General features: G+C 25.3%; 4 protein-coding genes across 10 annotated transcripts; 2 read left to right on the top strand and 2 right to left on the bottom strand.

Moving 5' to 3' along the window:
• Positions 1 to 330: 330 nt before the first annotated feature.
• LOC114124586 (repetitive organellar protein-like) lies at positions 331 to 5491 on the bottom strand. The gene is made up of 9 exons (XM_027987881.2): positions 5328 to 5491; positions 5188 to 5266; positions 2656 to 4319; positions 2388 to 2585; positions 2047 to 2222; positions 1123 to 1277; positions 797 to 1043; positions 580 to 734; positions 331 to 495 (listed from the first exon to the last, which is right to left on the bottom strand). The coding sequence occupies exons 3-9, from the start codon at positions 3778 to 3780 to the stop codon at positions 368 to 370; spliced, it is 2184 nt and encodes a 727-aa protein (XP_027843682.2). The 5' UTR covers positions 3781 to 4319; positions 5188 to 5266; positions 5328 to 5491; the 3' UTR covers positions 331 to 367.
• Positions 5492 to 8267: 2776 nt separating this feature from the next.
• LOC114124589 (spliceosome-associated protein CWC27 homolog) lies at positions 8268 to 15123 on the bottom strand. 4 transcript variants are annotated; one of them, XM_027987887.2, is made up of 10 exons: positions 14855 to 15115; positions 12045 to 12220; positions 11526 to 11735; positions 10931 to 11131; positions 10727 to 10866; positions 10248 to 10445; positions 10031 to 10177; positions 8892 to 9079; positions 8696 to 8819; positions 8268 to 8562 (listed from the first exon to the last, which is right to left on the bottom strand). In XM_027987887.2, exons 2-10 carry the CDS (start codon positions 12084 to 12086, stop codon positions 8388 to 8390), a joined length of 1425 nt encoding a protein of 474 aa, XP_027843688.1. In that variant the 5' UTR covers positions 12087 to 12220; positions 14855 to 15115; the 3' UTR covers positions 8268 to 8387. The 4 variants fall into 4 exon arrangements, with proteins under 4 accessions (XP_027843688.1, XP_050060659.1, XP_027843687.1 ...); XM_050204702.1 differs by lacking the exon at positions 14855 to 15115 and adding an exon at positions 12459 to 12568; XM_027987886.2 differs by lacking the exon at positions 14855 to 15115 and adding an exon at positions 12411 to 12542.
• LOC114124591 (prefoldin subunit 6) lies at positions 12632 to 13651 on the top strand. Of its 2 annotated transcripts, none has more exons than XM_027987890.2 (2): positions 12632 to 12722; positions 13005 to 13651. In XM_027987890.2, exon 2 carries the CDS (start codon positions 13014 to 13016, stop codon positions 13383 to 13385), a length of 372 nt encoding a protein of 123 aa, XP_027843691.1. In that variant the 5' UTR covers positions 12632 to 12722; positions 13005 to 13013; the 3' UTR covers positions 13386 to 13651. The 2 variants fall into 2 exon arrangements, with proteins under 2 accessions (XP_027843691.1, XP_027843690.1); XM_027987889.2 differs by lacking the exon at positions 12632 to 12722 and adding an exon at positions 12730 to 12892.
• A 2856-nt stretch (positions 15124 to 17979) lies between the features above and the next one.
• Positions 17980 to 20903, top strand: LOC126555885 (uncharacterized). Of its 3 annotated transcripts, none has more exons than XM_050210844.1 (5): positions 17980 to 18307; positions 18438 to 18573; positions 18649 to 18811; positions 18910 to 19068; positions 19630 to 20903. In XM_050210844.1, the coding sequence occupies exons 2-5, from the start codon at positions 18539 to 18541 to the stop codon at positions 19678 to 19680; spliced, it is 408 nt and encodes a 135-aa protein (XP_050066801.1). In that variant the 5' UTR covers positions 17980 to 18307; positions 18438 to 18538; the 3' UTR covers positions 19681 to 20903. The 3 variants fall into 3 exon arrangements, with proteins under 3 accessions (XP_050066801.1, XP_050066800.1, XP_050066802.1); XM_050210843.1 differs by lacking the exon at positions 19630 to 20903 and adding an exon at positions 19281 to 19576; XM_050210845.1 differs by lacking the exon at positions 19630 to 20903 and adding an exon at positions 19281 to 19577 and having other exon boundaries at positions 18438 to 18811.
• Positions 20904 to 21696: the final 793 nt, after the last annotated feature.

Here is a 21696-nt window from a genome sequence, read left to right as displayed (position 1 = left end):
TTTTACTTTTTAGTATTATAACTTCCTAGCACTATCTTGCTAAAAATATCATTAAATGTTAAGATATGCATAGATTAAACTTTTGAAGACTAAATCAAGGCATTGCATGGAAGGAGTTTCAACATAATTGGTGCAATATTTTTGTAACCAAAAGCAGTAATATTATGAGAGGAGGCAGTATAGTTTAATTGAGTTAAAATACAATTTATTATAAGAGCATAAAATAGGGAAATAATAAGGAAAAGTTTCAAATTCTAAAGGAATGCATCACAGAATGACTTTAGAGCATGAATCTATATCATTTAAAAATCTGGATTTAACTTCAGTAGATATATTATATAATTATATATATATTTATTAATTATTTTTATTCATCAATCACTACTAACAAATCATAATCTTGAACTGTGAGTCTAGGAAATTCTCTTTCGCCGTGTTTATGAATTTTTTTTCTTATTTTATCCACAATATGTTCTCTTAAGTAATTCAACGTATCTATAAATAAAATTAAAAAACAATTTATAAAGTCAGTGATTTTAAAACTCAAAAATAATTATGTTCAATTAATTACTAATTTACCTTTAATATTTTTTTTTAAGTTTGATGGAACATTTTTGTCAATCCAACAATGAAAAATATCACAAATAAGTTTACTATTTGCACCTGGATATAATTGATTGGTTATTTCTATCCAATCTACATCCGAAAAATGCTTAAAATTTTGTTGTTCTAATCTAAAAATTAATATATTATTTAACTACCTATTAGTTTATATTTACAGATCAAAATAACTTACAACTCCAATATCTTTAATCTTAATGATAACATTTTAATAGGCTTTTCACAAAACAACATGGTATATAAATAATTCCATTGCTTTCTAACTTTTTCAAAAGTTACATCTTCGCCGAGGTTTTCCGCAACTTTGATTAAAGTATTTTTATTTAGTGTCAAATTTTTTAAATCTTTCCAATTATCTGTATTTGTTTCTAAAAGAATATTTGTAAATAGTTCTTGGCGCTTTTGATCATCCCAACAAACTTCTAATGAAAAGGAAAAAAAAAGTTATGAATTTAAATTTCATTGAGGTATGCTTTCTAATATTAATATGAATTAGCTTACTTTTACATTTTTCAAATTGATTTTTTAAAACTCCATTTCTTCTATAAAGTTGCATTCTAGATCTATTTAGAATTAAACTTAATACTGACAATTTTGTCTTAATTACATCACATTTTTCTACTTTCATAATTAATTGGTCTTCTTCTTCACTAAAACTATAGAGGCAGAAATGCAGTAAAATGATAAATATATATATCATAATAAATTAATAAATAATTTATAAATAACATTTTAGTGTAACCATAATTTACATATTTTGTTATACCTTATTTTATAATGTGTTTAAATACAGAAATCGATAATTTAAAATATGGCATTTATATAAATTAATATTACTGAACATTTTATAGGTACTGAATCAATTATAATTTTGACCAAATACAATAAACTTAGACTGATTGCTGAGAAACAAGAAATGTCTAACAGACAAAAACTTGTCGTTTCTCACCACTACAACACTTGACAGCTATGATTTTCTTACTTATCATCTGTTTCTTAAGAGTAAATTCAAGTGTTGTCTCGTTTTATTGTAGTGAGATGATTGCGATCCATATGTCGCATATAATAATTTTTTTAAATGGTTAATAAACAAAAATGTTTTGTACTATAATAGATTATTATTAAATTATACACAGCATGTGTTTATTTGAACTTATAAAACTAATTTTTAGTTGTGGAGAGAGGATTTTTGATAAACTGCCCATATTTTCGTCATTAATATGTGTAAAGTAATACTGGTCTCTCGACAAACAGACGATATTTATAAAAATTTTAGGAAATGTAATTTTATTTTTCATCTTTTAATGCATTTAAATATTATTGCATAAGTGTAAAATGTAAATACAGTAACCTAACAATTTTTTTTTTTAAATCTAAAATACATTGTTCCTATTTGTCTCATTGAATACTCTGTTAAGTACATACCGTGTTTTATCTTGATGTCCACTGAACAGAACATTGAATCTAATAAAAACTGAAGATAATAATCGATTAGGAAGTCCTGCCGATATATAACGAACAAATTGTAACCTTTGTGTATTATCTAAAGCCATTTCCAAACCATTAGATAAGAATGGTAGAATATTTGAAACCTTATATTCCTGAAAACATAATCATTGTTATATATATATATATATAATTTGTTATATTAAATAATACAAATATTTCAATCATTGAACAAAACTTTTAAAGTTAACATTTATTGATGGTAACGACCAATGACTTGTCATTGGTTTACAAATAGTAATAATTAATAAAAAAAATACCTTTTGAAATTTAGACCAATATTCACGAATTAAATTGTCTTCTTCTATATTAAAAACTCTAAGTTTGACCTGAGGATTGAGTTTCTTTATAATATTCATTTTTTCTTTACTTGGAGGTCTACCTAAATTAGTCTCAATAAAATGAATTTTATTTTCCTCACATTCGGCTGGTAATTTAATTTTTATACCATTTATATCCTAAGTGAAATAAATACAAATTATATGAAATATAATGTTAGAAATATAATTATAAGCTACAATATTATACCTGAGCAGCATTCATTTTTTCAACAATTTTTTCCAAAATTATGTTTCCAATTGTTTTCAGCAATACAATGTCAGAATTTGTGATTTGACAATTTTTATTTACAATGCCCATAATTTTCTTAGACAACATTTCCTTTATTTGTTTAAATTTAGGATGATTTTGTAATGAAGCTTCTTTATTTTTTAAATATTTTATTAAATTAAATTTTGTTTCAATTTCAGTTGTTGTGCCTTCAAAATCATTAGATTCCATGGAATTTAACAAAGTTTTTAGTTTAAAATGGTTTTGAGAAATTTCTGAATCGTTAATGGTATTGAACTCAAATGAGTTTAAACTATTATCATTATTTTTCTTCTTTTTAAGTTTTTTTGTTGGAACATTATCAATATCTTCTAATGTATTTATTTTATATTTTCGTTTTTGGCTAATATTGTTCCAAGAATCGATAATATTTGGTTCCTCATCTTCTTTATAAGTTTTTTCAAATGATTCGATTTCTAAATTATTTTTGGTATTTAATTGTATTGAATTTAAATTTGTTCTGTGATTTTTCTTTTTTTTAAGTTTTTTAGTTACAATATTATCATTATCAATGCTAGAATTATTTTCTGATGAAGTATCTGATGAAAGATTTATATTTTCTCTGAAATTAGAGTCATTAATATTGGGTTCATCTTCTTCATAAGTTTTTTTAACTAATTTGATTTCTATATCATTATTGGTATTTAATTGTATTGAATTTAAACTTTTATTGTGCTTTTCAATTTTTTTAACTTTTTTAGTTACCACACTTTTGTTATTTATGGCAGAATTATTTTCCAATGAAATATCTGATAAGTCATCATCAGTTATATGCATATTTAAAAGGTTCGTATTTCGTCTTTTGGATATTTTGTGGGTAAGTGTTGAATACATTTCATCATCAGAACTACTTATGTCATCTTCATTTTCTTTCCTAAAATAATTTTTATGTCCTAAAACTTTTAAAGGAAATTCAATATCTTCACTGCTACTACTTTCTGAATCTGACATCATTGATAATCTAGCATTTGAACTATTTTTAAATTTGTTTTCATAATCATTTGTATAATCTTTTTCAATATTCTTAGTTTTTTTCTTACTCATATTTAATGTTAAAATATTTGAGTTAGTATTAAGTAAATCTTCACCTGAATTATGTTTTAATCGAGTATATGTTGTGTTTTCTTCAACTTTGTTGTTATTAATACATTTAAAAACAACAAAATGTTTGTTTGTATTAGTATATAATGTTATTTGAATTAAGTGTGCTTAGAATTGTACTTAAATGTTGATGATTTTTAGTTGTTTTTGACTTTTTTTATTTTTGTATAAATAAATATTAATCAGTTACATTTGAATTATTTTGCAGGCTACTATCTTGATTTAATTTACTAATCCCTCTGGCATTATCATTATTGTTGACTGTAGCAGCAAATAATTTAAGAGGTTTTTTATTGTTATTTATATATTTTTATATCCTTGTAAATTAATTAGATATTTTAATAGAATCCAATTATTTTAGTTTTTCAATATTATTTTTTTTTACTATCAAATGTTCAGAATTAAAAATAGTAGTAAAACTATATAATGGACTTTTGATGTATTTACCAATAGTGTGATGATGTTCAAAGTATTCATCCCTCCTGCAATTTAAATAAAAATAAATAAATACAAGAGGATCATTTATTTTAGTAATTGAAGGTGGGGCATTTGCACTTTGACATTTAATGAGAGTGCAAAGATAATAGTTTGGTCCTCTACTCCTCTGTTGTAAGCTAAAACTTATTGAATTTTACATGTTTCGTTTATTAAAATATGGATACATATTTCACCCTACCTATTTATAATTCTACAAATTATCTTGAAGGATAAATAAAATAAAATTAATATGATACAGTAAAACTTCTAGTCTCATGGTTTTCAAAAATAATTTGTTAAACGGAAAATTTCGTAAAATGGAAGTTTGCTATTTGAAAGTCTTACTGTATGATAGTAGAAAATAAAAAACAAAATAAATGTTAATTAAGTAAAAAAATACTACTATAATATAATTGTATATGCATTTAGCATCTAAGTAATAATTTTAATATTCTGTTAAGACACTAGTGATAGCAACAAATGACGATACCTAGTCAATAACAATATAACAACCTAAATATTCAAAACATCAACAAAATTGAATATCAGATATTTTGTCGAAATTATATTGAAGAGCAGTCTATTGGATATAGTTTAAAATTAACCATCTATTATAGATCCAATTGTAAGTCCGATTATATTATATACATCAACATTGACAGCTAGACCGATGCAATGTCTGACATTAGCTGGAATATGTTTATACTTTATTCGAACTTATTTTATCAAATCCCATTATCAGTCCATTTAAACTAAAATTATTAACATTTAACATTTTAACACATATATATTAGGTTATGATTTTAAATTTACGGAGTATTTCAATAAATACAAATAAAATATTGTTTAACAGTAACAAAAATATTAACTTACACTGAACAGTATGTACATTTAAAACTTTTAAGTTCTTCTTTAAAATTTAATAAAAGCTTATGGATCGATGAGCAGAGCACTGTACAAAAAAATTGAAAATTAAAAGCACAATAAGTACGATAAGTACTCGTAACACTAACTTAGATCAGTTAGATCTATAGTTCGTGGTATTTGATTAGTGAAGGCCGCCTTCAGCCATGGGACATAAACCTTAAAAGTTTAACTTTTTACTCATAAGTCATAAATTAAGCGCACGGGTATAGACTATAGACTGTTTAGTTTATAGTTTAGTACGTCCGACTTTCGGAGTTCCAGCCTCCAGCAATCAGACGCGTTATCTGTTATCATTTATCTATTATCTAAGTTTATATACTCCGTCCTGCGCACAGATGATATATAAAAATTTTTATATATCTGTGGTCCTGCGAGAGAAAACGCCGCGGACCGACCAAAATCGATTTTTCTCATCTCCATACGTCACCCAGCCTTAGGGAACCGGTTTCGATAGCAAGGAGATGCAGGAGGATGCGCATTGCGCAGAATTGTGCGAACGTGTTCTCTACTTCTCTCGCCGGACAGACCATACTACTACGCAATTTCATCTTAAATCGTGTTTGTAAGATTGTAACGCGACATTTATACCGCACTGTAATTTTACGGCACGTTTTGTTAAAATACATTGGAATGAATAGAGGACAACACCCGATGTCGCGCTGTAAAATATCGCGAGTTATTTCGAAAAAAGTCGTGTGCACCAAGACTTTACCCGCGCGGTTCTCAGCCTTCAGCAATAAGCCTGCGTGTTTGTAACGTTGCGTTTTAAAGATTATTGTATGATAAGGATTTGTGTCGTGTCGTATACTGTATAGATAATAAAGAGTGGATAGCCCTAGATAGAGCCTAGGCCCTAGATTAGACTAAACAGTAAACTCTTCAGTGTCAGTTATTTCCTTAGATCATGTACAATATGATCATTATGATCTAAGTTCAGAATAGTATAATACGCGGGCACGTGGCTACAAACATTATAGAATATTATTCTATACTCGAAAGATTTTTTTCGAAAAACCACTACTTTAGACTTCCCTTACGTAGTTACGTATCACCACGGCTTTAGATAGACTATCTATAGACCTATCTAAAGCCGTGGTCTATACTATGAACTAAGATTAATAAATTAATATTAATATTAGTTCATGGTCTATACATAAATCTATGATTACACAACTATTGAACAGTGTAACCATTGAATATTATATAAATATTTTTTATTCAAAATCTTCAGACGAATGTGTTAAGCCCGGCGCCCGCCAGCAAGGAGTTCAAAAAACATTAAGAGGACACTTAAAAATATTTTTTGTCATAGGTAGCTACTAGCTACACCAGTATGGCAGTATGCATTGTTATTTGTCTCTGTCTTAGACCTTAGTGTCTTACAAACGGATACCATAGCAAATTGTACGTTCTGAATGATCCATTTAACTCTTTATTTTAAATTGGAGTGAATTAACTTATTATCAAATTTATTGTTTAAGTATTAATTATTCCAGAATTCCTAAGTCTTCATTATTATAGTAATCTAGCCTATGCTTTATGCATATTGCATAATATATCATTTTGAACAATAGAAATATTTTTTGTGAAAGTAATTTTGCTCTAAATGTACAAAGATAGTATATTAAACACTAGGTAGTATGTACTACAGAAATATATTTCTTCGATAATTGGATATATAGTAATAAGCTGATAAATATAGAAATTGAACAACGGCAATACATTCTTAAAGTCAAATAAGTACTAAATGTATGAATCTAATACCTAGCAATATAATATAATATTTGAATATTTGATACCTAATCGGGTTGCCATAAACACACAATTTAACGTTAGCAGACAGCAGTAGATTTTCAGGATTAAGATAGGCAACAAATTGACTATTAGCAATAGATTTTGGGAACTCTTGAATTTTTTTATCAAATATTGCTAGCGGACCATACATCTTCCCTTATCATCACCAGCTTCACGACCCAGTTCAGGGACCTGGACCTATTGACACTATGTAAGCAAAGCTAAAATTCACTGACGCCATCATATCGAATTAGACGACAATCCGCGTACATAAAATTTCGAAAAATCATTGATTGCATCTTAGAATATTAACCAAATATCTAAGCATTCCAAAAATATAATCAGTTCTCAATGAGGGGGATACCTCTCGAGTGTCGATTCATTAGTAACATCCTAGAACATCAACTGCTTATGGGATGGGATTATTTATACATAATATTCTCAGAATCCCTGCTTTACCAATATTTCAGTGCACTAATTTTTATATCACAATTAAATTCTTTAATATAGTTGGCAAATTATACTATTTCCTCCAATTTTGTTTGTACGGTTTGCTCTGCAATCTGAATTTGTCCATAATTTTTCTGTCATTCTATTAACAGATGATTTTGTGCCATTGATAATTATATATATATTTTTTTAATTTAAATTTAAGTAAATTTTTAAAATTGTAATGTCAAACAATTGTTATAAACTATGGCTGGACGTTGCAATAAACCTCGTTTAAAATCCATTTGTCCTCTAATTCATTTACTCAATTATATCTCTCAATTTAAAGAATGTAAACATTTCATTTTAACGAAGATAATAATAAAATGATAAATTATAAAATTCAAAGCAATGACCATCTTAAAAACAACTAACATGAAGAAAAACAAATTACAAAAAATAATAAAAGCTCAACATTCTAATTTATGGTGTAGGTACCAATATAAGTGAATACCTATTGAAAAAGTTAATACTGCAAGTGCAGTATAGTAGTATAGAATATTTGTATTTATAATGTATTGAATAAAATTTGTTTTTATTCAGTATAGATTCTCAACAGTTTTTTTAATTAAATACATTTGAAATTAAATGAATAAAATACATTATTATATTGAGACTATATTGTATAAATTACTAAGTACCTACAGTAAAATTGGATATCAAAATATATAACTCAATTCTTTGGTTAATAACTTTAAAATACTGAGTGTGTCTAATTAGTAATTAGTATTGACATTAGTAAATTTTTATGTAGATATTGACTATTGATTTTATTTTAAAATTTTTTAAATTGATGACAATGACATTTCAATGGTATTCAAATTCTAAGAAAATTAAGATACATTGGATAACATTTTTATATTTTAAAGTTTTGTTTTTTTATCTTTATCAGTTTTTGAATTTAATTTATTCGATTCACGTTTCCTTTTATTGATAGCACTTCTAGGATCATATATTTCAAACCAATCGTCATCTTTTTTATTTGCATCTTTTGCTAGTACAGCATCTTCTTTCTGAAATTGAAGTGGATGGCTTTTCCTATAGTGAAAATAATATGTTGTAAATTAATAATAAATATTAAAATAGTATTATATTGCAAATAATTGCATAAAAAAAAAAAACTAGCAATAAGTAATTTTCATTTAAAATGTATTAAATTTTAAAAACATACCAATCATCATCATCTTCTGATTCAGATAGTTTTTCAGATTTATCTTGGCTTGATTGAATAGCATTATGTAGTTTATTTTTAAATTGCTCTAAAAGACTAAGAGCAAATTCTTCTCTATTTGAACCTAAAACAATAATCATATTATAGGGAATTTTTAAAATTAATAACAATTATAATTCATAATATCATGTGACACCTTTTTTTGGAATTTCACTTTTTTTGGAAGAATACATTTTTATATTTTCTAGATATTGATGCTTCAGTGGATCAATAGGCAAAAGTGGTATACTTGGTGTATTATCTGTATCTAGGTCTTTTTTTTTATCTTTTTTTTTTTTTGATAGCTGAGATTTGATTTGATTTATTTCTTTTCGAATTTCTTCTCTAGTAACAAAAAAAGGAAATTTAAAATGTATGAGATAAAATATTTCAATTTTCAAAATTAGCATAATAATAAATGGTATAAATTAAGATTCTGAACAGAGCAATGAATGTATGGATTTTAAGATCATATATTTTGTATTATTTGTTAACACAAAATAGTAAAAAAAAAATCAATTTATACTTTTGAGGGTGGGTTCAGATAATAAATTGGATCTAGTTTATACTTAATAAAGGTTAAAATATTACATTTCCAGTATTTTCCAGAAAGTGGGAAGAATAAATATAAATGTTTTTTTGGCTCTAAAAGTTTAAAATTTAATAAAAGTTTTTTTATAGCTTTATAATAAATAGGTACAATTAATTTTAGTACATTTTAAAATTCAAATTTTAATACAATTGTGAAAATTTTCTACAGTCAAAATTAATAAAATGTTAAACTTTTTATGACCAAGGCTGAAAAATATAATTATACTAAAGCCAAAATTTAAAAAATGTATATATATATTTTTTTTTTATAAATATTTAAATTTCTAACTTGTATGAAATTATAAATGTAAACTATAAATAATATTTATTATTCAGTTTATAGTTCAAATATACTATTCATGTGAAAATACAACTTTTTAAAATTAATTCATACTGAATTTCAATAGTAAATTATATTACCCTAATTGCAATATCAAAAAACATAACTTAAAATAAACTATGTGTAGGTTAATAGACCATATCCATTTAGAATTGTTTTTCATGATATATCATTGAATTCAAGTATAACACAATACACATCCATCATAGTAACCTACATATTATCATCCATTATTTCGCAGAATGATACTCACTTGCCTTTGTTAATAAGCATACAAATTTAAAATGAATTTAACAGAAAATTAAAGTTCATACTATTACCATTGATTATAAAATAAAATATCTAAATATTAAATTTATAGTTACGCTTTTCTTTTTTTTTCTTCTCTTAGATCTTTTCCAAGTTCATAATCATCAGAATCTTCTTCATTTGATTGTTCAACTGATTTAGGTACACATTTTTTATTTTTACTATTGGATGACAATTTTGATCGAACATCATCAACACTTATTCTTAACAAAAAAAAGTTATGTTTTTTAAATATAAATATAGGTATACAAATGAATATTAAATATTTTTTACTTTGATGTCTGGTCATTAGAAGGTATTGCTATATCATCAGTAAGTTCATTATCTATAACAGCTGGTTCTGAACTTAACTGAGGATCCTTAAGAACATCATGAGTGGACTTTGGTCTACCACTATATTCTTTAACAACATCAATAAGTTCTTCTTCATCCTCTTCAGCTTCTTCGCCAAATGATAAAAGTTTAAAATTTCTAAAATTAAGAAAGTAAATTTTATCTTGGAAAATGAATATATATGTCATATATTAAATGGTATATTAAAACACCTAAACTCTATTCAACTAAAAAAACATATTTGGTAGCTGACTTGTTACTCACTATACAGTGACATGGCAGGTTTACACATAGTAGACTAGGTAGAGGTGACAAATAGGTGTTGCTTGACTGCTATTTGATGAAAACTGCCAGCTGCCGTGTATGTTTCTCAAATTAAATAGAATATAGAAAATGTTTCAAAGATCATATTAACTTACTTGACACCAACAACCTCTTTTTTTTTTGAAAGTTTTTCGACTTTTTCACTCTTTTTTTCAACTCTAGGAACAATATCAGGGAAAGGATTATTTAATACTATAGTTTTTAGTATTTTTTGATCATAAACTGGTTTATCTTCCTGTACATTAAAAATATAAGTTCAATAAATGTTATAACAATGTAATAAATAATAGTTTTAATACCGTATCCACAAGAGTTTCATTCAATTTGGTTAAATTAAAGATAGTGTCACCAGCAACTTTTCCAAATATTGTATGTTTGGATTGAAGTTCTGGAGTTGATCCTAATGTGAAAAAGAATTGAGATCCGTTATCATCTTTACCGGCATTTGCCATAGCCACCAAACCACGTCGATTAAACCGAAGACGTGAATGTATTTCATCCTAAAAACACTTTTTCTTAATTTTTGTAAAATAGAGAATACACATTATTTAAAAAAATGGCACTTGAGCATTATTGCGACTACCACATATTATGGGTTATAGTGACACCATGTCCTACTCTAATCTTGCATTTTGCAAGCGAATTCTATTTCTAATTCTATTGGGATAATTAAGGTCCAGTGTTGACGCTTGCTGTGATTCCTCGGACAGGTCACAGGGTTAAAAAACAATGCCCATAATTTTACTAACAAAATTATCAATACATACATTGGCATTAGCTTTGGGTAGTTTTTTATTATTATAAACATATTAAAATGACGTACATTGCATGCCATGCATTCGACATTGAGGTAGTCGCGATAACACACAAATACCAAAAAAATAAAATTATTACTTTAAAGGGATGACCATAAATTGATTCACCTCCTGCTCCAGTTCCAGTTGGATCACCACCCTGAGCTATAAAACTCTTGACAATACGATGAAACAAGACTCCATCATAATATCCTTCAATACACAATTGAACAAAATTTCTACAAGCTTTTGGAGCTTCCCTTGACCATAATTCAATTTCAATATCACCAAATGAAGTTTTGAGTACAACCTTTAAGTAATAAATTTAATATTTAAATTATTTCATATCAATAATATTTCATCAATTTTAATACTTATAAATTATTATCTATTTAAAATCCATTAATACAGTATGAATATTATGTATTAAAAAGTCTGGTTATAATAATAATTATAGTACTGTCATTATTTTGTTACTTATTTCTGAATACAATTCTTATAATTATTCATATTATAATAAAATAAATTTAAAAAAGTACTTAAACATTAGAACTTTAGAACTCATAGAAGACATATCTAACATTTAATAAAAAGTAAATAAGATCAAACAAATACTTACTTTTCCAGAAGTAGGAGGTTCTTGTATGTAAATATTACTCATTTTATGAACGTTAAAGAATTATTTAGATGTTTTAATGAACTATCAATATTTAAAATTAAAAATCAATAAATTAGAAGATATCTTGTACTTTTCAGAATCAATTTTATCAGCCAAAACTTCAGGAAAGTAGGTATCTATTTGATTATAACAAAAAATACAAGTATTTAAATATTATAAATAAAAATAGTAAATTTTATAATCAACAATGAGTAATATCATTAATAATAAACTTGTTATATTCCAACAGCCGCTATTATTTTATAATACGAACTATAAAAATAATATTACAGTAATATTTTTATAGAAATATGGAAAACTAGTCACTTGTAGATTAAATTGATTAAACTATTGGAACTTGGAAGTTTTATTTACTTTTACTATAGGAACTAGGAAGTATGAAAAGTGAAAACGTTGAAGAAAGCTCTCGTAGTTATATGGGATTTATTTCTTAAAATCTACTGTTTATTGTTTACCTAACCATTATCAACATCGAAATATAGTCAGATTGATAATAAAGAATTATTATAAACACGGTTAGGTGTATGCACAATATGGCGGCTGACTTCATTTATTGAAAGTAGTCGGCTATCTAGTTTAGTATATATATCTGTGGTCCTGACATCTAGAGACATATTGGTAAAACTAAAAGTTTATCAAAATAATTATGTGTAATAATGTTATATCAGAATTATTCTGTGGTTACTGGTTATACATTTAATAATTGATAAATCACAATAATAATAAATAATAATTTAAAAACGTGCAATTCAGTATTTTTTACGATTTTACTAGATAGAATAAAAAAAGTAATTAACACTAAAATTATTGGAATATAAAATTATTTAATATTTTAATCATAATTCTTAATAACTATAATCTACATTAATAAAAGTGTTTTAAAGGGTGTTCAATTTTCAGATTAACAAAATGGCAGCTGAAGAATTACAGAAACAGTTCCAACACGAACTAGACGCTTTTAAACAATGTCAAAAAGAAATTAATCAATTGGCTGGAATGCGTCAACAATTAGATGGTCAACTAAATGAAAACTCAATTGTTAAAGAAGAATTAGCTCTATTAAAACCTTCAGGTGAAGTATATAAAATGGTCGGCCCCATATTACTACGTCAAGATCACACAGAAGCTAAAGAAAATATTGACAAACGTATGAGTTATATAAAAAATGAACTACAAAGAATTGATGACCGTATACACACATTAGAAGGTACACAAGACAAATATAGGGAATCTCTTACTAAATTACAACAACAGTTTCAAGCTCAACAAGAAAAAAAGTGATCAATTATTTCAAATTAAATATGAAAAATTATAATACTAACTATTTAATATGTCTAATTCATTTGATTATTAATAATTTCTAAAATAATATAACATCTAATTGAGATATCTATGAACCTAAAAAGCTTATTAACTAAATAGTATATTAATTAATTTAGTAGTAAATAATAAATAATATTTGTTTCATGCTAATTCATTTTTTATGTTAAGAATGTTTTGAAATTATGTACAAGATATATTCAAAATATAATAATATTTATCAATCATTTTATTCTTTAATATTTCCTTTAACCAAACATTGTTTTGTGATAAATAGGATTTAAAGATTTTTACATTTATCAGTTATCACACATATAGATTAATATTGAAGTGAACACTATTTAAATGAAAAACATAGTAACTATTCCAATAACATTAAAATAGGTGTTACCCTAATGATTAATGTATTAAGTTTAATATGGTGCTTGTTGCCTATTTTGTTTTCCAAAATTATGAAGATAAGTATGAGGGAAGTGGGCTATTAATTAGTTGTTTTTTGCTAATTCAAAGTACTTGAAAATTGAATGCAAAGTTCCTCATAAATTAGTATTAATTTTTTTTATTCGCATTTGAAGTTCAAATATTGACAAAAATTCGTCAAAATCATAAATATTTGCAAATTATTTTGTAGGTATAATTCACAAAAATTGAGTTGAAAATGTAATATAAGATTTTCCATAAGTTTGGCTTACAATAATTATAAGAGAATTTAAATTTTGGTGTAGGTACTCAGGGCATTAAAACATAAACTACATTTTTCACCAACTACTGGAAATAATATCCTAGGCTTAAGGCTGATAAATCATCTCCGTCTAGAATCGTTTTTCGTATAGAATGATACCTATCATTGGATTCAAATTTAGTACATTATACATCCATTATAGCCTAAAATATATTGACTTACTATACAGCAGAGCGTTAATCACTTGACCACTCTTTTTTTTTAATCTCAGATACAAATACTAACAATTTTATGAGTTTTCAATTACAAAATTACTTGTGAATTTTGGCGATTTTGACAAACATCGTACAAATTTGATCTTTAAACGCTTATAAAAAAAATTATGACAAATAATTTTTGGTTTTTTTTTTAACTACAATAAGAACAACTTATAAGAAATGTTGTATTACATTTTCAAGTTTTTTTTGGCACCAACATTTTTATTATCGACACTTAAAAACTTAGAAAATCGAAAACTTCAGTTGTTTATAGAAGCTATAAAAACTTAAAAGAAGCCAAAATATTTTAACTGTATTAGGATAACGATAATATAAAAATTTCAAGTATTTACAGTGATTAGTTTGTGAGTTACAACAATATAAAAAAATCGATTTTGTCAAAAACAGGTTTAGCGTAAAAATTCCCTCTTTTCCGTCACTTTTATATTTAATTTTCTCGATTTTTTTGAAAACTGTTGGAAAACTCTTACTTTTGATCTCAGTAATGCACCAAGGATATTCATTTGCCATCGGAAACTATCCCAGCCCGAAGTTTTAAATTGAAGCGTTTTTTCGACAAGTTATGTTGTACACACGAAATAAAACACATCATTGTAAAATCAATACATTCATCACTTCGTACAAAATCTAACAGTAATTATTTACATTTTTTATTTTTTCTATATATTAAGCAATACATGTATAGTCGCATACAACAGTTTGCATACATTTTAGTAAAATTAACTAACAAAACCTAAAATGATTCTATAGATACAGTATACACTAGTGACTACTGATTAAATAGTGTATAGTGTATACAGTTATGAGTTATTGTTATACACGTCTTATATGTTTGTGTTTGTGTTTTCATGAGTCAAAATGAATTAACAATGTTTTTTCGCTGATTTTAAAATTTTTTCGGAACACTTAGACCAAGTCCACGAAACACCGGTTAAGAACCACTGCTATGCAATGTCTGTGAAGATAGCTCCGTCCTAGTAGTTCCTATACCACTGATAAGAGATTGGTTGATACCAATTATATTAAGTTGCATTTAGTATATTTATTAGGGGCAATTTAATAACTAGACTTGAAACTCCATAGGTATGTATAATAATGAATTTTTAAACTCTGTACATTATACCTAATGACTAATGTAGGTACCAAGAATCAAATTAAATGATTTCCAAAATTATGAATTTATATCAAAAAAATATATGCTACCTAATTATAAACTAATTATAAAATTACATAAATATTGATAATCTACAAATTATATTATAGTGTCCGTATTATAAACCTATGACGTAAAATTTGTAGTCAATGTTATTTTTATTTTTTGTTTCATTATTATTTATTTATGTTAATTTTATCAAGACTGTATGATGTTTTTTGATTATTTGAAAAGTATTAACTGTGTACTTAAATACCTACTAATATTTAAATTGTACCATGTAAACTAGGATAGGTACTTAACAAAAAAAAAATCAATATTTTGTCTCCTCTACAAACCATAGGTAGTTTTCAAAGACAATCCATTTATTATATTTATTTAAATCTAGTCTTTGAGGGCTATTTTCAAAATGTATTAATCTATGATTAATTTTTATTATCAAGAAATAACAACAAAATGTCTAGAAAAAATATATATATAATTTTATGTATACTTACAAACAAATTGCTTGAAGATGAAAAATCACAAGAAAAAGTTCCTGATTATTCAAGTGATACATAATGTGGTCAAGATAATAATTTATTTATGTGTTATTTTATACTTTTATAGTATTATATAAATTTCTTGTATAATTTTTCAAATGTTAAAATTACATATCTAATCGAGAGAACCTTTAAATCATTTTTATAATTTAATATAAAATTATAAATTTAAATAAAATAAAAAGTACAAATATTTACAGTAATTGGTGTACCTACTTAGAAAACCATAGCATATTATGATATTATAATTCTGTTTAGTTTTAGTATCATGGTAATTTAGCATTCAATATGTTTTAAATGTGTATCATTTAACATTTAATTAACATAATATAATATTAAATATCATAAGCGTCTTGTTTTCAAAACTTATTTTTGTGATATCTTTATAATATACCTATTATGTTAAGTGAAAAAAAAAGACAAGGTTGGGGATTTCAAAAGTTTCTCAATCACTTATTTGTAATAAGAATATAATAATACAAATTTTAAGTTTAGTTGTATGTTGTTTTATAATTTTATTGATGTATTATATTTATTGTAAAAATTACATACGTACCTAATCAAAAGAATTTTAAAATCATCTTTATACCACTTATGTTACACAAATACATTTATAATAAAAATATGATTGTAAATAAAATAAAATGTACAAATATTTACATTAATTAGTTTATTTAAAAAACAAAAGCATGTTTTAATATAATTTATTCTTCTTTATTAATTCTTCATGAGTAACATTGTGATTCAATGTTCAATGGGTTTAAAATATTTATTGTTTAACATTTAATAAACACATTACACAATGTTAAATTGCTACAATATTTTGACCATTTACCCTTTAAACTACCCAAAAATAAGTGAACATAGGTACCAAAAATTTCACAAATAATACATACTCAAATAGAAGATTCAATATATAAAATATTAAATATTAAATAATGCATACACCGAATTGTTGAATACAATGCCATTGTTTTGATAATGCTTCCAAATGCTAGTAGTTATTAATACAGATTTATTTATCACTGTATAAATAGGTAAACCTTAAAATGTTTAAGACATAGCAGTGTCACATTATTTCAACTTTCCCATCATAAGCATAACAGTATAAAGTAATAGTATTTTTAATTCTCTTTATGATAATTTATTAAAATAATATTTAGCAGATTCACAAAGCATAGCTATTTTTTCAATAATATTTAAACTATAGTTTAGATAAGCTATGTTATTTTCAAACATTTTTAAATACAGTAAAATTGCTTCTAAAATTATAACAAATTACTAATTAGTAACTTTTATTGTTTATTATTAAATTTATATTTTAATTATATAGCTGAAGGAAATGTCAGGTATTCTTAAGATCATACACAATGTTCCAAATTGTATAAGATCAAAGCCAATAATAAATTAAATATAAAAACTGGATACTGGAGGTTTTGCCACAAGATAATTATAGATAAAATTATTTAATATTTGTGCGGTAGTATAGGTACCTTCGCCGTATTGCTATTTTATCACAACAAAATTACGTAAATAATTTAAATAAAAACAAAGAATACAATTTCCTACTTGCATCATCAATATGGTAACAAATTACAAATACCATTTTAATTTTTAGTATTTATAATCAATTCAAATACTAATACTTAATACTAAATAAGTAGGTACATATTTTAAAATTATATCCTAATCCGATATTCCGATATAGGGATATACTATCGAATGTCGGTACTCGACACTCGACAGTTGTATATCTTAAACCAGTTCTTGTCATAGACATAATATTATCACAGAATAACATTTGTTATTCTGTGATATTATAAAAATATAAAATTAGACAAGATACCGAGAGGATTTCCCGGCAATCTACATGGTATAGTTTCTACTTTATATTAAGGTGCCCACACACTGCAGCGGTAGCGGTGGCGGTGGCGGTGGCGGTAGCGTTAAAATGAGTCTGGACACAATTTTACCGCCACCGCTGCAGTGTGTGGGAACCTTTATACGAAATACCATGATATTATATAATAATATATCATGCGTGTTGAGAAATAGTAAATACCATTGAGTACAACATAATAATATATGTAACGACTTACGACATGACTCATATACTATATAAACAAATAATATTGTAATTTATCCATGTTAAACCCAGTTGCCACTACTTGTTAAGAAAAGGTTAGGTAAAGTGTTAGGAAAAGGTGATTGTTTGCGACCCCGAAAACGTAAGATTTAATTTTTATAACCATTTATATACTATATATTATTTATCATGCTAACAATTAATGTATGTGAAATATGTAATTCATGGAAAAGTTAATAATTTACTCAAAGCATAAAATATGAAATTTACAGTTTCAGATGCCCCTTCATCAAATCGCGTCATTTTCAGAATTAAAAATAGAGTTTTTGGAGTGTGGTGCTCCAGGAACTCTATATTAATTCTGCCAATAGAAATGAGCAATGCCAGCGAAAATTCTACTTTCCAAAAGTGTTTAGAACATTTTAAGCTATCACAAAGGTAATTTAATCGTTTTATATTTAATTTTTTATGCCCATGTTACAGAACACGCCTGGCAGTGGCCAAGTCGGGCTTGTACGTGGTCGTGGTCGCACTGGTCGCAGTGAGATTTATGGACGTGATGGACGTGGAGGGCACACATCCACACCGTCCACGACCATTAACACAGAGGCGTTCAAATCTATTGTTTCTAGGATCGTCTCAGTTGGTTAGTTACAATAATAAAATATTTGAATTAATTAATTTATATACTATTAATATTAGTTAAAAAATAGTCTCTAATATTCTATAATTATTTAAATTTAGTCCAAATGGCTCAGGCTGCCCAACCGCAAACTACAGACACGTTCGATAATGGGGCTCAATATGTTTTTCGGGGTCATGGACGGGGACGTGGACGGCCACCAGTTATGTGCCACAATTACAGGGCATTTGGCCTTACAAGAAAGTACTGCCCTAACAATTGTAAGTACCTAGACGAATAATTTAAAATTATTATTTATTTTACATTGTGTAGTTTCAAATTAACAAGAAAATAACGAATTTGAATAGGTAGGTACTATAAGTATAATATAAGGGTTATAACAAAATACGAGTATAATATCAATCAACAATTTGTATAAAAAAAAAACATTTAATTATAACTACTAATGTTATATTTTAAAATAATGTTTTAGTTCTATTTTTATAATTTAAGTCGTGTATCACCAGACGGCAGACATCAACACAATAATTATTATAGTACAGCAACATTATTTCCAAACTTTATATGTCATAATATGTAGTAACTATTGTGTCGTAACGCAACGTAGAGAAAAATTAACTACAAGATAGATTAAATTCAATCTATTGACTTAAATACCGAAAAAATAAATGTTCAATTTTGAAAATCTTGAAATTTGTCAGACTATTAGATAGTTTAAAATAAAAAAGAACTAAACAAAAAATATTAAACACAATTATTTAAAAATATATTAAAGAAGAAAATCCTAAATCTTAACATTATAAATTCAATTTTTTTTTTAGGAAATCCAAGAATATTCAATAATTATTACATATACACATAAATTATTTTAATTATTGTTTAAATATTATTACAACCCAACTATCTAATTATAATTATACATTTTTTATTTTGTGTATTATATTTACTTCTACAATTATTATTATTATCATTTTTTTATATTAATACTACATGATTTTTATTATTATTACTACAATTATTCTTTTTACTATATTTAATATATACCTATAATATGAAATGCTGATGTTAATTTTTGTTTAAATTGTATAATAATAATTTAAAAACAATCATTCAAATAGAAAAAAATGAATGTATGTTTTAGAATTAAATATTTAAATAATAATACCATAAATTACAATTGATACACTATAATAAGACTCCTCATCAAATTATTCACTATGTAAAAATACATTAAAATAATTTTTGGTACCTACATACAAACATTGTGTAATTACAGTGAAACTTTCATAAAACGAACTTCTATTTAACGAAATTCTCTAGGTATTTAACAAATTATAATTATTAAGAACCATGGATGTTCATTGTTAATCATGCATTAATTCTATTTAACAAATATAATATATGAACAGTACGAATTACTTTTGTTCTCAACGAGACTTCGTTAAGTAAAAGTTTCACTGTATATTAGTATGATCAAAAAAAATCTTTATAATATAAATCTAATGTTTTAATTATTATATAATAAATGTATACTATAGTAATTATTATAAAATGTTGTACCTATTTCAAAAATAATATTAATATCAAACCTGTTAACATAATGTATTAATATATAAGTAGTACTTAGATTTTTCCAAAAATGTAATATTAAGTACTATTATTTTTCTAGAACCCAAGTCCCCCGCGTGCCACACTTGAAAAGTACATATTTCGAATCTTTATTGAACGTACTTTCCATTAAAAATAGTTTGGAAAATATTATTTTTTGTGTTCATTTCGAAATATACATATTTTTAATCGCTATGGTCAAAGGCATTTTTCCATTCAAAATAGTTCGATGAATATAAATTTTGCTGTTCATTCCGAAACGGCTGTTTTAAATGTGCTTTGCAGTAGAATCGTCCTCGTGTCTACTTATGTATGTAGGGTGTTATATTGGATATTTTAAACTTATAATAACTAAAAAGGATTGTTATTTGTAATGTCCAATAATAGGATAGTGAACAATTAATAGGCGTATCTACTATTTCACGTGTAATGTCAGCATTGGAAATACACTAATTGTATTCAAAATGTTTGTTATTTAGTGATTCCAAGAATACTAAATGTAATATTCTATAAGATTCTTGTAAAAGATTAATAATTTAGGTTCATAATGAGAGGTCTTTAAGACTTTAATACATAAATAAACAGAATTAAGTTCATTGTTATTAATTATAGTATGATTAAATATTTTTGGGGGACATTCAGATATGTGTAAGCTCATTCCCCATTTTTGACTTTATTTTACCAAAATGTTAAATTAGGTACCTAATTTTGTTGAATATTTTAGATCGTTGTTGTGTTATTGCCGGATAATTTAAACTTTATCCTTATAGCTGATTTGAATTGACTGTAATGTACCTGTAGAAGATCTAAACACTATTTTTAATAATGATATTGTATAGTGATTTGTATTTTTATTTTGGTACAATATTTTTCAATATTTTAATCATTTCGTTGTTCTTGCATTCCATTTATGCTTAAATTAACATTATAGGTAAGGCGTTTGTCTCTTGCAGTTGATTTTTTTAGTTTTCATGAATACAATGCTATAATTGTATGTATTTACCTATACTCAAATTAGATTTATTTACTCAAAATAGTAAAAACAATCACTGTTTATGAAATCCAATATTGGTTTTCAGAATAGTAAAATACTTTAAAATGTTTTATTATGTTTTATTTTCTGATGATTATTTCTATTTTTTAAATTAAGTTCTAACTAAACGTGCTTTATAAATTCTATTTGTTTTAATTGAATTAATATAATTTATTAATATTTAATAACATTATAGTGTAATTATTCTAAATAATAATAATAATTATTATTATTCATCCATCTTGAA

The sequence above is a fragment of the Aphis gossypii genome, chromosome 1 (genome assembly GCF_020184175.1).
Source record: "Aphis gossypii isolate Hap1 chromosome 1, ASM2018417v2, whole genome shotgun sequence".
NCBI lineage: Eukaryota > Metazoa > Arthropoda > Insecta > Hemiptera > Aphididae > Aphis > Aphis gossypii.
This window is presented reverse-complemented; position numbering and strand designations above follow the sequence as displayed.

Excerpts from the sequence above, each read along its gene's own strand:
- LOC114124591 (XM_027987890.2), top strand. The coding sequence starts at position 13,014 with ATGGCAGCTGAAGAATTACAGAAACAGTTCCAACACGAACTAGACGCT.
- LOC126555885 (XM_050210843.1), top strand. The coding sequence starts at position 18,539 with ATGAGCAATGCCAGCGAAAATTCTACTTTCCAAAA. Across the intron at positions 18,574-18,648 it reads GAAAATTCTACTTTCCAAAA|AACACGCCTGGCAGTGGCCA; the intron begins GTGTTTAGAACA and ends CCCATGTTACAG. Across the intron at positions 18,812-18,909 it reads TTCTAGGATCGTCTCAGTTG|TCCAAATGGCTCAGGCTGCC; the intron begins GTTAGTTACAAT and ends ATTTAAATTTAG.
- LOC114124586 (XM_027987881.2), bottom strand. The coding sequence starts at position 3,780 with ATGAGTAAGAAAAAAACTAAGAATATTGAAAAAGATTATACAAATGAT. Across the intron at positions 2,223-2,387 it reads ATTGGTCTAAATTTCAAAAG|GAATATAAGGTTTCAAATAT; the intron begins GTATTTTTTTTA and ends TTATGTTTTCAG. Across the intron at positions 1,278-2,046 it reads GGACATCAAGATAAAACACG|TTTTAGTGAAGAAGAAGACC; the intron begins GTATGTACTTAA and ends CTGCCTCTATAG.
- LOC114124589 (XM_027987887.2), bottom strand. The coding sequence starts at position 12,086 with ATGAGTAATATTTACATACAAGAACCTCCTACTTCTGGAAAA. Across the intron at positions 10,867-10,930 it reads ATGAAACTCTTGTGGATACG|GAAGATAAACCAGTTTATGA; the intron begins GTATTAAAACTA and ends TTTAATGTACAG. Across the intron at positions 8,563-8,695 it reads TCAGAAGATGATGATGATTG|GAAAAGCCATCCACTTCAAT; the intron begins GTATGTTTTTAA and ends TTTTCACTATAG.